The 16,315-nt window shown below is 42.4% G+C and overlaps 1 protein-coding gene across 5 annotated transcripts in view; it reads right to left on the bottom strand.

Moving 5' to 3' along the window:
* Nucleotides 1-13,223, bottom strand: part of DNAJC2 (DnaJ heat shock protein family (Hsp40) member C2) — a 34,556-nt gene extending 21,333 nt beyond the window's left edge. For 2 of the 5 annotated variants that reach the window (XM_033193825.1, XM_033193823.1), the window contains exons 1-3: nucleotides 12,915-13,223; nucleotides 10,445-10,635; nucleotides 6,107-6,182 (exon numbers count right to left, since the gene is read on the bottom strand). Coding sequence is in view for 3 of the 5 variants with exons in the window: in XM_033193823.1 (XP_033049714.1) it covers nucleotides 6,107-6,182; nucleotides 10,445-10,635; nucleotides 12,915-12,978 (331 nt within the window). In the remaining 2 variants the exon portion in view is untranslated. Of the gene's footprint in view, nucleotides 1-6,106; nucleotides 6,183-10,444; nucleotides 10,642-12,914 lie in introns of all 5 variants that reach the window. The other 3 variants (XM_033193824.1, XM_033193822.1, XM_033193827.1) reach the window with 3 other exon arrangements.
* Between the last annotated feature and the right edge of the window lie 3,092 nt (nucleotides 13,224-16,315).

Raw genomic sequence — 16,315 nt, 5'->3', positions numbered from 1 at the left:
TTTCAAAATTCTTATCAAAAAGGAATGGGTGTTAAATTGTGGTATGTGTTTTCACTACCTACTTAGGAAATCACATAGATTTAATATTATCTGAGCTACAATTCTGCTATATTAATATACTTCCTAAGTTGGATACCTGAGAGAAACTGTGTTCATGAACACTATTATTCTTTTAGTATACTGTTAAATTGCATTTGTTATTTTATTTTATTTTATTCTGAGACAGGGCCTCACTCTGTTGCCCAGGCTAGAGCACAGAGGCACAATCTTGGCTCACTGCAGCCTTAACCTCCCAGGCTCAGGTGATCCTCCCACCTCATCCTCTCAAGTGGCTGGGATTACAGGTGCGCTCCACCATGCCTTGCTAACTTTTTTTATTTTTTGTAGGGAAGGGGCTTCGCCATGTTGGCCAGGCTGGTCTTGAACTCCTGGGCTCAAGCGATCCTCCCACCATGGCCTCCCAAAGTGCTAGAATTACAGGCCTGCGCCACCACACCTGGCCACTATTTTTTCATAATACAAGTATCTGTACCCACTGACGGGGTACATGTGATATTTTGTTCATAATACACGAACAAAATCCATTTTTGTTGTTGTTGTTGTTGAGATTGAGTCTCACTCTGTTGGCCAGGCTGGAGCACAATGGCACAACCTCGGCTCACTGCAACCTCCGCCTCCTGGGTTCAAGCGCTTCTCCTGTCTCAGCCTCTGAAGTATCTGGGATTACAGGCACCTGCCACCACACTCAGCTAATTTTTGTATTTTTAGTAGAGACAGGGTTTCACCATGTTGGCCAGGCTTGGTCTCGAACTCTTGACCTCATGATCCGCCCAGCTTGGCCTCCCAAAGTGCTGGGATTACAGGCATGAACCACTGCGCCTGGCCTCATTTTGTGCATAATTCATGATACATGCATAAACCATATAATGATCAAGTCAGGGTATTTGGGTATCCATCAACTTGAGTGTTTATTATTTCTATGTATTATGAACATTTCAAGTTCTCTCTTCTAGCTATTTTGAAATATACAATACATTATTGTTAACTATTGTCACCCTACTCTGCTACAGAACACTGGGACTTATTCCTTCTAACTGTATGTTTGTGTCCATTGACCAACCTCTCTTTATCCCTCTCCCCCCAACACCCTTCCCAGCCTCTGGTATCTATCATTCTATCTACTACCTCCATGAGATCAACTTTTTAAGCTCCCACTGTTCTCAAAAGCGAGAACATGTAATATTTGCCTTCCTGTGCCTAGTTTATTTCACTCAACATAATGACCTCCAGTTCCATCTATATTGCTGCAGACATGATTTCATTCTTTTTTATGGCTGAGTGGTATCCCACTGTGTACATATACATTTTCTTTATCCATTAGTCTGCTGATGGACACTTAGGTGGATTCCTTATCTTTGTTATTATAAACAGAGCTGCAATAAAAACACGGGAGTGCAAGTAACCCTTTGACATACTGTTTTCTTTTTCTTTGGATAAATATCCAGTAGTGGGACTGCCGGGCTATATGGTAATTCTATTTTTAATTTTTTGAGAAATCTCCATACTATTTTCTATAGTGGCTATGCTAATTTACATTCCTACCAACAGTGTATAAAAATTCCCTTTTCTTGAATTTGCTATTATTTTAACATTTTAACTGGGTTTTTTTCCCATTATATTAATAGGAATTGTTTGTAGGATTTTTTGAGCTCTCTGCTAGGTTTTGCACACTGAGATTACATTAAACTTTACAACTTAACAAAATGAATTATTCCAAAACAGTTTATGATTCTCCAATTACAAAATAAAAAATCAAGTTTATATTCAGTACTAGAATTTTTGATTCTTTAACACTTGAAACAATTCACCTGGAAAATGATCTGGGCCTAAAAATTGTTTTTAGGAGTAAATCCTTCGGTAACTTTAATGTTTTCATCCTTTTTTTGTTTCTTTTTTTTGGGAGGGCAGCGGGACAGGGTCTTACTACTGTCCAGGGTGGAGTGCAGTGGTGTGATCATGGCTTACTGCATGGGCTTCTTCACCTCCTGGGCTCAAGCACTATCTCAGCCTTCTGAGCAGCATGGGCACGCACCACTATGCCCAGCTAATTTTTGTATTTTTTGTAGAAATGGGGTTTTGCCATGTTGTCCAGCTTGGTCTTGAACTACAGAGCTCAAGCAATCCGCCCACCTCAGCCTTCCAAATGCTGGGATCACAGGCATGAGCCACCATGATTAACTCTTTGTGTATTTCACTACGTTGTGAGTATCCTGTCTCTGAAATGCTTGGGACCAAAAGCGTTTGGGATTTCAAATTTTTTTAGATTTTGGAATATCTGCATTATACTTACTGGGTGAGCATCCATTTCAAATCTGAAAATCGAAAATCCTCCAGTGAGCATTTCCTTTGAAGTGTCATACTGGCACTCAAAATTTGGAGCATTTTGGACTTTGGATTTTTGGATTAGGGATGCTCAACTTGTATTTGTTTATTCTTCTTATAAAACCCATTTTGGGATATTGTCTTATTTATTTTCTTCCTGCATCTTCCTTTCTGCTATTCTTTTAAACATCTGAATTGAATTTCCACCTTATCTTTTTTCCCTCTTTTGAAAAAAGTAACAGAATAGGTTAAGGCAATGAATTTACTTAAAGTACAGCTCTAGCTGCCAGTCCTTAAGTTTTGGTAAAGCAGTAATCTTAATTTTGTGGGAAAAAAGAAATCTATTGCATATTTTTTATTTCTGTCTAGGCTCAAAAGAATATATTTAATTTCCCAAGTGACTGGTATTTTTGGTTTGTTTAATCATATCTATCTGATTCAACTGAGATAAAATTTACATAAAATAAATGCTCAGATTTTAAGAATTCATTAAGTTCAGTGAGTTTTGACAATCATATACACTCATGTAACTGCTACCCAAAAGAAAACACAGGCCATTTCCATCATCCAAAAAGTTCCCTTGTACCCTTTTCCACTGGGCTCCCATCCTCTGGCACCATTTTCTGATGCCTGTCACCACTTTTGTACGTTCTTGAGCTTCAAGTAGATGTAACTTACAGTATGTCTGTGTCTGGCTTCTTTTACTCATGGTTTGAAATTCATCCATGTTTTTCTGTGTATTGGCAATTTGTTCTTTTAAAAATTGCTGATTAGTATTACACTGCACCAAAATATATAGCAGTTTGCTTATCTATTTCCATGTTATTAAACATTTGGGTGATTTCCAGTTTCTGGGGTGCAGTGGCATTATCTCGGCTCACTGCAAGCTCCAACTCCTGGGTTCACGCCATTCTCCTGCCTCAGCCTCGCGAGTAGCTGCGACTACAGGCACCCGCCACTACTCCCAGCTAATATTTTTGTATTTTTAGTAGAGATGGGGTTTCGCCATGTTGGCCAGGCTGGTCTCGAACGCCTGACCTCAGGTGATCCACCCGCCTCAGCCTCCCAAAGTGCTAGGATTACAGGCGTGAGCCAGCACAGCCGGCTCCTACTTCACACTTAATTTATTTTCATTACTGACATTCAAAATATACTCAACAAAAATAACTTTGCTTGTAATATGAAGCAAGCACTCAAAGGCCCTCAAATGGTACCAGACTTACATTTTCATTAGGTTTGTTTGTGCTAATAATTACAGATTTGCAAACAGTAACTTTGCATTTTAACTTTTAGATAGATTTTCAGAAAGCAGAGAGTAGCAACTGTGTTTTATAGTGACAGAGGTGCAAGAATGACAGCTTCTTTCTGAATAAAGACTGATGGAATATTCCGCAAGGGTGGTAGAGAGTAAGTTATAATTACCCTTATTGTTAACAATCTCTGCACTGGTGCCACAAAACTTTTGGCTAGAGAATACATATTCAAAAGCTATATTTCTTTTCTTTTCCTTTTTAATGAGACAGAGTCTCACTCTGTTGCTCAGGTTGGACTACAGTGGTACAATTTCAGTTCACTGCAACTTCTGCCTCCCAGGTTCAAGCGATTCTCATGTCTCAGCCTCCCAAGTAGTTGGGCTTACACGCATGTACCACCGCACCTGGCTGATTTTTGTATTTTTAGTACAGAAGGGGTTTCGCCACGCTGGCCAGGCTGGTATTGAACTCCAGCCTCAAGTAATCCGCCTGCCTTGGCCTTCCAAAGTGTTGGGATTACAGGTGTGAGCTACTATGCCTGGCTAAAAATCTATTTCTACAAGGCCAATAAAAAGAGTGGATGTAGGATGGGTGCTGTGGCTCACGCCTGTAATCCCAGCACTCTGAGAGGCCGACGTGGGTGGATCACTTGAGGTCGGGAGTTCGAGACCAGCCTGACCCACATGGTGAAATCCTGTCCCTACAAAAAATACAAAATTAGCAGGCGTGGTGGCACATGCCTGTAATCCCAGCTACTCAGGAGGCTGAGGCAGGAGAATCGCTTCAACCCAGGAGATGGAGGTTGCAGAGAGCCGAGATCGCCCCATTGCACTCCAGCCTGGGCAACAAGTGCAAAATTATGTCTCAAAAAAAGAGTGAATTTAACAGAAGCAAATGAATGTTTCTTTTGCAATTTATTGCACATTTTTAATCTTTTGAGAAACAAAGAATTATTTCACCTTAAAACACAAACTATTTCCACAGTTATATATCAATTCTAATTAACAAATTTATCTGTATTGAGACGTATTTGGTCTTTTTATGCTATTCATTTTTTTTTGGAAACAGAGTCTCGCTCTTGTTGCCCAGGCTGGAGTGCGATGGCGCGACCTCGGCTCACTGCAACCTCCACCTCCTGGGTTCAAGCGATTCTCCTGCCTCAGTCTCACAAGTAGCTGGAATTACAGGTGCCTGCCACCATGCCCAGCTAATTTTTTTGTACTTTTAGTAGAGACAGGGTTTCACCACGTTTTCCAGGCTGGTCTCGTACGCCTGACCTCAGGTAATCACCCATCTCGGCCTCCCAAAGTGCTGGGATTATAGCCGTGAGCCACCACGCCTGGCCAACGCTATTCTTTCATATAGTAAAACTTTACAAACACTTGTACGTGGCAAATGGATTTTTCTGGCATTTATGTATACTGGAATAACTATTCACATGCATTAGCATATGCTTTGTCTAGAATCACGCCAGCCTTTAAACAAATCTGGTTTAAAATAATCTGATAAATTCCTTCACTTTGTTAAAAAATATTTCATTTTGATTTTCCTAAATGTAATGGGGACGATTTTGAGTTCATCTACTATACTAAGTATTGACTAATAATTTTTAGCATAGGTGTTCTTATTCAGTCATCTTCCTTCAAGTATAATGCCTCCTCTTCTTGACAGGTCCTGACTCCCTACTCCTTTTCCATGTGGCCACAATCTTACCCTCTCTGACCTCAATACCCATTCTCTAGAGTGGAGGGCAGAATATTCCCATTCTCCTAAGATAGAAAACTGATCACCTTCATCTCTTAACTCTTTCACTAAACTTTATTAGTTGAACTGATCACGTGTATAAGAAATTATGTCCACAGGATTGTCAAGCATAGGACATTTAGGAGCATTAAGGGATGGTGTTTTATAAGGCATATGAAGACTGGGGTCCCAACATTACCCTGTCCCATGCCAAATTTTAACCTTGTCAATGAAAACAACAATAAAACATCAGACAACTTTCTTGGACAGAAGACAGGGTGATATCTATAAAGGTGTGACCTAAGATTACAAAATAACCTAAAAAAAAAAAACAAAGAAAAAGGCAGTATCCACTAAGTGCAGCTGGCCATACTTCTAAAGAGAGGCGAAGTATTATTTTTTAAAAGCTTGCCATTGGGAGAATATTCTGTATCCACACACACACACCCATCCTAATTTCTTATCCCTAATGGGAAAGTCTACATGTAAAATGGATTGCTTTCTTCTGATTCTGAAGGCAAGGGAGAAATGGTTTTTTGCTTGTTATGACAATATGACACATGCTGTTAAATGTAGTTACAGCTGCAGACTATGATACTGTGTATCTTTTAAAAAGCATAGGGTGTTCCTATACCAGATATGTGATTATTTCAAAATAACTAAGTACTTAAAGCATAGGGTGTTCCTATAACAGATATGTGATTATTTCAAAATAACTAAGTACTTACGAGCTGCTTTGATCTGTCTCTGTGTAGCCTTGTATCTCACATGGCCAAGTCCAAGAACTGCATAATGATCTTGGTTCTGATAAAAACACAAAAGGGAGTCAAATTTGAAATGGAGCCAATATATTCCATCCCTTGTGTTCTGGTACCTTAATATAGCATTTCCCAAAGTGACATTTCATCAGGTGTCTGGTAAAAGGTTCTGTATAAAACAGGTTCCATGGTCATGTAAGGTTGAGAAATGTGGATTAGGCTGGGTGCCATGGTTAAAGCCTGTAATCCCAGCACTTTGGGAGGCCCAGGTGGAGGATTGCTTGAGCCCAGGAATATGAGGCCAGCCTGGGCAACAAAGCAAGATTCCTGTCTCCACAAAAAAATTTTTAAAAATTAGCTGGGTGTGGTGGTGTGCACCTGTAGTTCCAGCTACTCAGGAGTCAGAAGTAGGAGGATTGCTTGAATCTGGTAAGTAGAGGCTGCAGTGAGCTGTGATGATGCCACTGCACTCCAGGATAGGTGACAGAGCAAGACCCTGTCTTTTTTTCTTTTTTCTTTTTTTTTAAATGATTTTAAGATTTTACTTTTTTGAGACAGAGTCTTGCTCTGTTGCCCAGGCTGGAGTGCAATGGTGCCATTTTGGCTCACTGCAACCTCTGTCTCCCGGGTTCAAGCAATTATCCTGCCTCAGCCTCCCAAGTTGCCAGGGTTACAGGTGCACACCACCATGCCTGGCTAATTTTTGTATTTTTAGTAGAGACAGGGTTTCACCTTGTTGGTCAGGCTGGTCTCGAACTCCTGACCTCAGGTGATCTACCTGCCTTGGCCTCCCAAAGGGTCAAGGGATTACAGGTGTGAGCCACCGCACCGGGCCAAGACCCTGTCTTTAAAAAAAAGGCAGGGTGTGCTAGTTCACGCCTGTAATCCCAGTGCTTTGGGAGGCTGAGGTGGGCGGATCATGAGGTCAGGAGTTTGAGACCAGCCTGGCTAACATGGTGAAATCCTGTCTCTACCAAAAATACAAAAAATTAGCCAGGCGTGGTGGTGCCCGCCTGTAATCCCAGCTACTTGGGACGCTGAGGCAGGAGAATTGCTTAAATCTGGGAGGCGGAGGTTGCAGTGAGTCGATACCATGTCACTGCACTCCACCCTGGGCAACAGAGTGAGACTCTGTATCAAAAAAATAAAATAAAATAAAATATAAATTTAAAAAAGGGTAAATGTGGACTATTATATAGCTTCCTTGATGATCTATAGGCACAAAAGCCTAAGAAAGGCTCTGAGAAGTCCTGTAATTAGATTTAAAAAATAAACAGAAACCTGGAAAACCTAGCATTTTCCAAACCAAAGACCCCTTTTTTCTCTTAGCACCTGTTGATAGCTTATGGTCATCCTATGGCACTTATGGCTACATGTTCTTGTTTTACTTATTGTGTCACTGGAATATAAGCTATGTGGAAGCAGTAATACTGTCTTGTTCAGTACAGTATCCTCAGCACCTAGAACAGTATCTGACATGGTGTTTGATCCATATTTGATGAATGAAAAGAAACCGAACAAGTGAATGAACCCTGCTACCTTACTCTGATACAATCTACTTCTTTCTATACCAAAGACCTTCTCCCTCTTATAGATCTCGACACTCCCCAGTTCTGTCTTTTCCTGACTCTGCCTTCTTCTCAAGTTACTATCTTCTCTCATTTTCTTTACTACCCAGCTTTGAAAGAGTATTTACACTTTGGTCCTACTTCATCTCTTCCTAATCACTCCTCATCCACTGTAATCTCTTGCCTTCCCAATCATTTTACTCAACCTGCTTTGAATGAGAGCACTGAAGTAGTTTGTTAAATCCAATTTTTTTTTTTTTTTTTGAGATGGAGTTTTGCTCTTGTTGCCCAGGCTGGAGTGCAGTGGCACGATCTCAGCTCACAGCCACCTCCACCTCCCAGGTTCAAGCTATTCTCCTGTTTCAGCCTCCCGAGTAGCTGGGATTACAAGCATGTGTCACCATGTCCGGTACAATGTTTTTTAAAATAATTTTTCATGTGGCCGGCGCGGTGGCTCAAGCCTGTAATCCAGCACTTTGGAGGCCGAGACGGGCGGATCACGAGGTCAGGAGATCGAGACCATCCTGGCTAATACGGTGAAACCCTGTCTCTACTTAAAATACAAAAAAAAACTAGCCGGCGACGAGGCGGGCGCCTGTAGTCCCAGCTACTCGGAGGCTGAGGCAGGAGAATGGCGTAAACCGGGAGGCGGAGCTTGCAGTGAGCTGAGATCCGCCACTGCACTCCAGCCTGGGTGGCAGAGCAAGACTCCGTCTCAAAAAAAAAAAAAAAAAAAAAAAAAAAAAAAAAAAATAATTTTTCATGTTATGTGACTGACCTTTTTCTGAAGCAGTGACACAGGTGACTCTTTTTCCCTTTTTATTTTTTGAGACAGAGTTTTGCTCTTGTTGCCCAGGCTGGAGCGCAATTGTGTGATCTCGGCTCATCGCAACCTCCACCTCTTGGGTTGAAGCGATTCTCCTGCCTCAGCCTCCCAAGTAGCTGGGATTACAGGCATGCGCCACCATGCCTAGCTAATTTTGTATTTTTAGTAGAGATGGGGTTTCACCATGTTGGTCAGACTGGTCTTGAACTCCTGACCTTGGGTGATCTGCCCGACTCAGTCTCCGAAAGTGCTGGGATTATAGGCGTGAGCCACCGCACCCTGCCTTTTTCCCTCTTGCTCCTCCCTTAGTTTCTGGAAGAATACGGTGCCTGATGTTTAGGAAGTCTTTTTTTCAAATAACAAAGTGTCTTTTTCCTTGTTTTCTTTCTACTTCTGTTACCCTTCTTAGTATCTTCTGCTGTTTTTCCTCCTCTTCCTACCCTGGAAATATCCATGCTCCTCAATGTTCAGTCTCTTTTTTTTTAATGGATGAGGTGGTGGGAGAATCAGCTAACACTTTCTGAGTGCTTACTTTTCTAAGTGTTTTATACATATGCCTTAGCTCATTTAGTCCTCTAAACAACCAATGACATAGGAACTCTTTTTATCCATTATTTGTTTGGCATTTATCATGTGGCAAGTACTAACTTAAGTGCTTTATAAGCATCCTTTTGTTAATCCTCAAGATAAACCTCTGAGCTGTTAACAATCTCACTGTAGTAACAAGGGAAACGAAGTACACACGTCTGGGAACTTTCCCAAGGTCCAAGTGCACCAAATGGCAGAACCAGATTTGAATTCAGGCACTCCAATTCCACAGCATACACATTTAGCTACTATACAAGTAGCTACTAAAGCATTATCTATTTATTTATACTTTTGTCCCTTGCTGATGTCATTCAATTCCCCACAGCAACTACCACTATGTGCCAATGACTTCAAAAAGTCTTTGGCTCTAACCTCTTTTTGGAGTCATAGACCAATTTCTAACCATCTACTAGACAGCTTCACCATTATGGTACCAAACCTCAGTCTTCACATAGCCAAACCTGGACACAAACGGCACCTCCCACAAACATTCTTATCCTCATCCCAGCATTGGTTACTGACCTCACACTCTAGCAGGTCACTCAAGCCCTAATGCTGGGGAGGACCTCTGAATACTTCCCTTTCTCTGGTGCCACACAGCCAGGGTCACCAAAGCCTATCAAATCTACCTCCAAAAAAAGGAAATCTGACCCTTCTTCCTCAAAACCCAGCCACACAGTAAGTTCAAGGATTCAGTCACAGGTCTGCCTTAGTGCACTAGCCCTATAACAGTAAACTATTCACTTCCCCTCCAGTCCCTTGTCCCCTTTCAAGCAATTTTTTGTACTGCCAAGGGAATTATTTTTCTAAAATTAGCTAAGAAACTTTTGATGGCATCTTACTGTCCCCAAAATAAATTTTAATTCCTTCCTTAGCATGGTGTAAAAAGGACACAACAGAGTTTGGTCTAGAGTCCAAAAGATTTTAAGGACACTAGATTTCTCACCACCATACTGCATGTACCCTATACGACTCATCAATCCCTCAAGAGGCACTACATATTCTTTTACTCCTTTGTGTCTTTGTATATCTTACTCCTTCGGCCCAGAATACTTCTCTCATTTCTCTGCTTCACTAACTGCCGCCTGTCCTTTTAAGACCAGTGCAAACATTATCTTTTCTGTGAACTCTTCCTGGATTTCTCCAGCAGAGACAGTATCTCATGGCTAGTGCTAACCCACTCAAGACTTAGTAATAAACAGATGCTAAATTATAGTCATCTTGCTGAACCATCTTAAAACACGGTTTATTAATGGAAAACTCCTAAGAAAATTGTCTATGTCTAACAAAGCATCTGACTGAACAAAATATTCAGATATTAAATACCTTCCAGTCTTTGGGATCAAGTGTTTTCAGCATGGCAAACTCTTCCAACTGCAATTCTTCATCTTCTGATTCCTCAGATAACTCTTTCTTATCCTCCAGTTCCTGAAAAGAGGCAGAAGCATTTCTGTTTCTCCTCTTAACAAAAGCTTCAAACCATCTTCCCACAGGTTCAACTCGACAAAGTGTAGAGGCTGTGACTGAAAGTGTTAAGAGAGGCTTCAATGTATTGCATGGAATAAATCTGTTTCAAGGCAATTAACTTTTTCAGGAAATAAAATCAAAACAGTGATACAAGAATATACTTTTAAAACCACCAACTAAGAAAATAATTGCAGTCATCCAGTTTACATGAGGGTTAACAAGAAATTTTCCTTTCCTAATATTAAAGAGTATTTAATCAACCTCTTCCAGTTATCTGCCAACATAAAAAAACTCAGTAATGTCAACAATAAATCAGTACTTTTCTCGCGATATGAGAGTAAGCTGAGGAACAGGAAGAAATGTTGCAAACTGCTTGACTTTTAGACGAATTATTTTATTTATTTATCTTTTTACTTTTTTTTTTTTGAGATGGAGTTTTGCTCTTACTGCCCAGGCTGGAGTGCAATGGCGAGATCTCAGCTCAATGCAACCTCCACCTCCTGGGTTCAAGTGATTCTCGTGCCTCAGCCTCCCGAGTAGCTGGGATTACAGGCATGCACCACCATGCCCTGCTAATTTTGTATTTTTAGTAGAGATGGGAGTTTCTCCATGTTGGTCGGGCTGGTCTCGAACCCCTGACCTCAGATGATCCGCCCGCCTTAGCATCTCAAAGTGTTTGGATTACAGGCGTGAGCCACTGCACCCAGACAAATAATTTTAATAAAGTAATAAATAGTGATAAATTGTCACGAAGAGCTAGCCTCACCAAAAATAAAAAATCTAAAAACAACTCAAACTATCTTTTTTTTGAGACGGAGTTTTGCTCTTGTTGCCCAGGCTGGAGTGCAATGGCGCAATCTTGGCTCACTGCAACCTCTGCCTCCCGAGTTCAAGAGATTCTTCTCCCTCAGCCTCCCAAACTGCTGGGATTATAGGCGCCCGCCACCATGCCCAGCTACTTTTTTGTATTTTTAGTAGAGACAGGGTTTCGCCATGTTTGCCAGGCTGGTCTCGAACTCCTGACCTCAGGTGATCCACCCACCTCCGCCTCCCAAAGTGCTGGGATTATAGGCGTGAGCTACCGTACCCAGCCAACTCAAACCATCTTACTTATTAAAATCTTGAACTATAGCTCTTAAAAATTTTAAGGATTCACTAACAAGAATTTGTAGTGAAAACAATTTTCCAAGCAGCAAACGGCGATTTACTAATGCAGCTAAGCTGTAGCGGAACAAGCTCTCAATCTGAAACCAGACACTCTGGGTTTCAGACTAGGTCTGACAGTGGCTATGTGGCCTGAAATGAATCAGGATGTCTTCACCTATAAAATGGGAACAATACCTATTTATCTCATTCAGTTCCTAGGAAGCTTGAATGAGACCATAAAAACTCTCTGAAATTAAAAACTTGTAGTAAAAGTATCATCTATTTCTCGGAAGTGGCGGTAAATCACTGTACATGTGTATATTAGCAATTCGAAAAAGGAAAATCCCTGAAAAATTTAGTTTAAGATTTCCTCCACCTTACACAGGAGAGGATTAAAACACCACGGGTGTGTGTGGCTTTTAAGAACACTGCCTTTTAAGGCTTTTCCTCTAGTTGTAAGAGGCACACGGAGACACACAAATGCAACACGTGCCATGGGTAATGTTCAAAATCACATTCAACAAACGCCTATGTACCTGGCTATGGGAATTACTGTAGATGACTGGAACTGGAGACTCTTAAGTTTACAATACTCATGACTGTACTGGGCCATAAATCTAAAACCTACAGCAGCAGGACAAGTTTCACTTGTAATAACTGCCTTTCAAAATCTACTCGGATCTTTTCAGCAGCACAGTCTTTTAACACCGAATATGAGGAGCGGTGTCTGAGTTGTGACATTTAAAAAATAAGGCCGCAACTAACGTAGAGAGGGAGAAAGGTGTTTAAGAGACCGCCAGCAGCAAAGCTTTGTACGACCCCAGGCACGTGGGGTGCTCGCTGCGCGTAGTCTTTCCGCCGTAGGCAAAGAGAGGCTTATGTGAATCTTTCTGGGGTATTGAGGGGTTCGGTCCCGAAATGTTCAGCCCAATCCATGAGTCAGCAGCGGCGAGAGGAGGAAGCAACGGTAGGAGCAAAAGGAAGGCACCCCTCACCCTCCTTCCTTCTAATCTAGGGTAGGATTACTTTACAACACGGAGCAAAAACGCACCCATTACGGCTCCACACGGCCCCGGGGCTAGTCGCCACGGTCAAGGGTAGAGAGAGCCCAGGGTTGCCAAGGCGGAGGACTGAGGCAGGGGCGGCTGAGGTGGGAAGGAAGCGGGGTTGGGTGGTCACTTACCAGAGGTCAAAGCGTGGGTGATGGCGGTGCCCCGGCCGTCCGCGGGGCTTGGCAGGAGCAGCATGATGGCGCCGGGTCTAGCCCGGTGGGAGCAGCGGTTCACGTCCCGGGCGGAGGGCGCTTACGGTCCCCCCACCTCTACCTCTCAGTCCGAGCCTCGCGCCTTGGCTCTACGACGCCCAGGAACCGGCGCATGGAGACGACCAGTAAGCACTTCCGGGATGGATCTTTCGTGGTACGGAGTCCAGTCTGACACCCTCCCACCCCCGCCAACGTGTGCGGCAACCTAGTTCCACATTGACTGAGATCCGGCTGGAGACCAAGTCGCACGAGAGAATGGTTCCTAGGCGCGTCAGTTTTCCTATGAAAACGATTATATTCCAGGTCCCTGTGCAATACATAGAACATAACCTTTAAAAGCAGCTCTTTTTATATTATCTTTGTTTTTAAGTTCTTACTGCTTTATATATTAATCTGAACCTAATCAGTGATTTTCCCAGGAACGCTACACTTTTAAGTAAAAAATGAAAATAACTCTGTGAACCAGTATCGACGACTAGTGTAAAAATTTGCGGAGGGCCGAGCGCGGTGGCTCAAGCCTGTAATCCCAGCACTTTGGGAGGCCGAGACGGGCGGATCACAAGGTCAGGAGATCGAGACCATCCTGGCTAACCTGGTGAAACCCCGTCTCTACTAAAAAATACAAAAAACTAGCTGGGCGAGGTGGCGGGCGCCTGTAGTCCCAGCTACTCGGGAGGCTGAGGCAGGAGAATGGCGTGAACCCGAAAGGCGGAGCTTGCAGTGAGCCGAGATCTGGCCACTGCACTCCAGTTTGGGCGACAGAGCAAGACTCCGTCTCAAAAAAAAAAAAAAAAAATTTGTGGAGAACTACGTACGTATATTTGTGATACATTTGTGTTTAACTTGATGATGATAATAGCAGCTAATATTTGTCGTGCTATTACTGATTTACCTGCATTATATATTTTAATACTCACTTGGAGAAGAAACTTCTTTCTGGTGTTAGATTGTATTCCAAGGCCAGCAATATTTTACCCTGTTCTAATGGAATGAAGTTTTCATTCAAGATATTCCCAATCAGAGGACTCTGGGACTTGTTTAATGTGTAATAAAATCAATTGTATTCTTACTATAAGCTTCCTTCTAAGACTGTAGTTAAAAGCAAAAACTAGAAAAACAAAAAACTGTGCGTAAAGGCTCACCCCCAACAGAGAATCTGAAACACGTTCAATAAAATAAACTTCGGCCGGGCGCGGTGGCTCAAGCCTGTAATCCCAGCACTTTGGGAGGCCGAGACGGGCGGATCACGAGGTCAGGAGATCGAGACCATCCTGGCTAACACGGTGAAACCTCGTCTCTACTAAAATATACAAAAAACTAGCCGGGCGAGGTGGCGGGCGCCTGTAGTCCCAGCTACTCGGGAGGCTGAGGCAGGAGAATGGCGTAAACCCGGGAGGCGGAGCTTGCAGTGAGCTGAGATCCGGTCACTGCACTCCAGCCCAGGCGACAGAGCGAGACTCCGTCTCAAAAAAAATAAATAAATAAAAAATAAAATAAAATAAAATAAACTTCATGTGCCATTCTTCAGCAAGGACCACCAGAAATTAGTAAATTAGAAGATAATTTACTATCTTCTAATTTATCTTCTAATTTACTATAAATTAATTTACTATGAATAAATTATCTTCTAATTTACTAATTTCATTATATTTTCACAATTAAACAAGTTTTTAAATATATATATATATATATAGAGAGAGAGAGAGAGAGAAAGACAGGGTCTCACTATGTTACCTAAGGTGGTCTTGAACTCCTGGCCTCAAGGGATCGTCCTGCCTCAGTGTCCCAAAACTCTGGGATTAGAGGCGTGAGTCACCGTTCCAGGCCAATTAAATACATTTAATTGACCTGTGTATCTGCTGCATTATAAAATTGTCACTTCAAAATTGACATTTCAAAAATTGAACTAAGGGAGGCTGAGGTGGGAAGATCGCTGAGACCGGGAGGTGGAGGTTGCACTGAGCCGAGATCTCAGTGCAGTGATCTCAGATAACAGTGAGACCCTGTCTTAAAAAAAAAAAAAATTGAACTAATCTTCTGCCCCCAAACTTCTTCCTGATCCCTATTAATGCAACCACTGTTAAAACATGCTCCAAGGTGGAAAGTAACCTGACTCCACTTTCGCCATATTAATATATGTTTTTCCTCACATTTCCTCCCATTCAGTTTTACCATTAACTCTAAGATCATAGGGTGTTTTGTTTTGTTTTGTTTTCTGAGATGGAGGCTTGCTCTGTCTCCCAAGCTGGAGTGCAGTGGCGCGATCTCGGCTCCCTTCAATCTCCGCTTCCCAGGTTCAAGCGATTCTCTTGCCTCAGCCTCCCGAGTAGCTGGGACTACAGGTGCATGCCACCATGCCCAGCTAATTTTTGTATTTTTAGTAGAGACGGGGTTTAGCTATGTTGGCCAGGCGGGTCTCCAACTGCTGACCTCGTGATCCGCCGGCTTCGGCCTCCCAGAGTGCTGGGATTATAGGAGTGAGCCACCGTGCCCGGCCGGGGGTTTTTTTTTTTTTTTTAATTGTTCTAAAATACACATAACATGAAATTTACGATCTTCACCATTTTTAAGTGTACAGTAATGTTAAGTACATCCACATTATTGTGCAACTACCCTACAGAACTATTTTTATCTTACAAAACTGAAACTCTATACCCATTTAATCTTACAAAACTGAAACTCTGCCGGGCATGGTGGCTCATGCCTGTAATCCCAGCACTTTGGGAGGCCGAGGTGGGCGGATCACCTGAAGTTGGGAGTTCGAGACCAGCCTGACCAACATGGAGAACCCCTGTCTCTACTAAAAATATAAAATTAGCTGAGCGTGGTGGCGCATGCCTGTAATCCCAGCTACTCGGGAGGCTGAGGCAGGAGAATTGCTTGAACCCGGGAGGCGGAGGTTGCGGTGAGCCAAGATTTAGCCATTGCACTCCAGCCTGGGCAACAAGAGCAAAATTCCGTCTCGAAAAACAAACAAACAAACAAACCAAACTGAAACTCTATACCAGTGGAGAAAACTCTCCACTGGAAACCATTCTTCTACTTTGTCTTTAGGAATCTGACACCTCTAGGTACCTCATATTTGTGGAATCACATAGTATTTGTCTTTTTTGTGACTGGCTTATTTTCTTAGCATAATGTTCTCAAGGTTCATCTGTGCTGTAGCTTATACTAGAATTCCATTCCTTTTTAAGGCTGAATAATACCTGTGTGTGTGTGTGCGCACGCGCTCATCACGTTTTGTTTGTCCATTCATACGTAGATGGACACTTGGGTTGCTTCCACCTTATGGGTGTCGTGACTGATGCTGCTTATGAACA

This window comes from Trachypithecus francoisi, unplaced genomic scaffold (genome assembly GCF_009764315.1).
Source record: "Trachypithecus francoisi isolate TF-2019V2 unplaced genomic scaffold, Tfra_2.0 Lachesis_group4, whole genome shotgun sequence".
Classification (NCBI taxonomy): domain Eukaryota; kingdom Metazoa; phylum Chordata; class Mammalia; order Primates; family Cercopithecidae; genus Trachypithecus; species Trachypithecus francoisi.
Note: the sequence above shows the minus strand (reverse complement) of the source record. Positions and strands in the feature narration are given on the sequence as shown.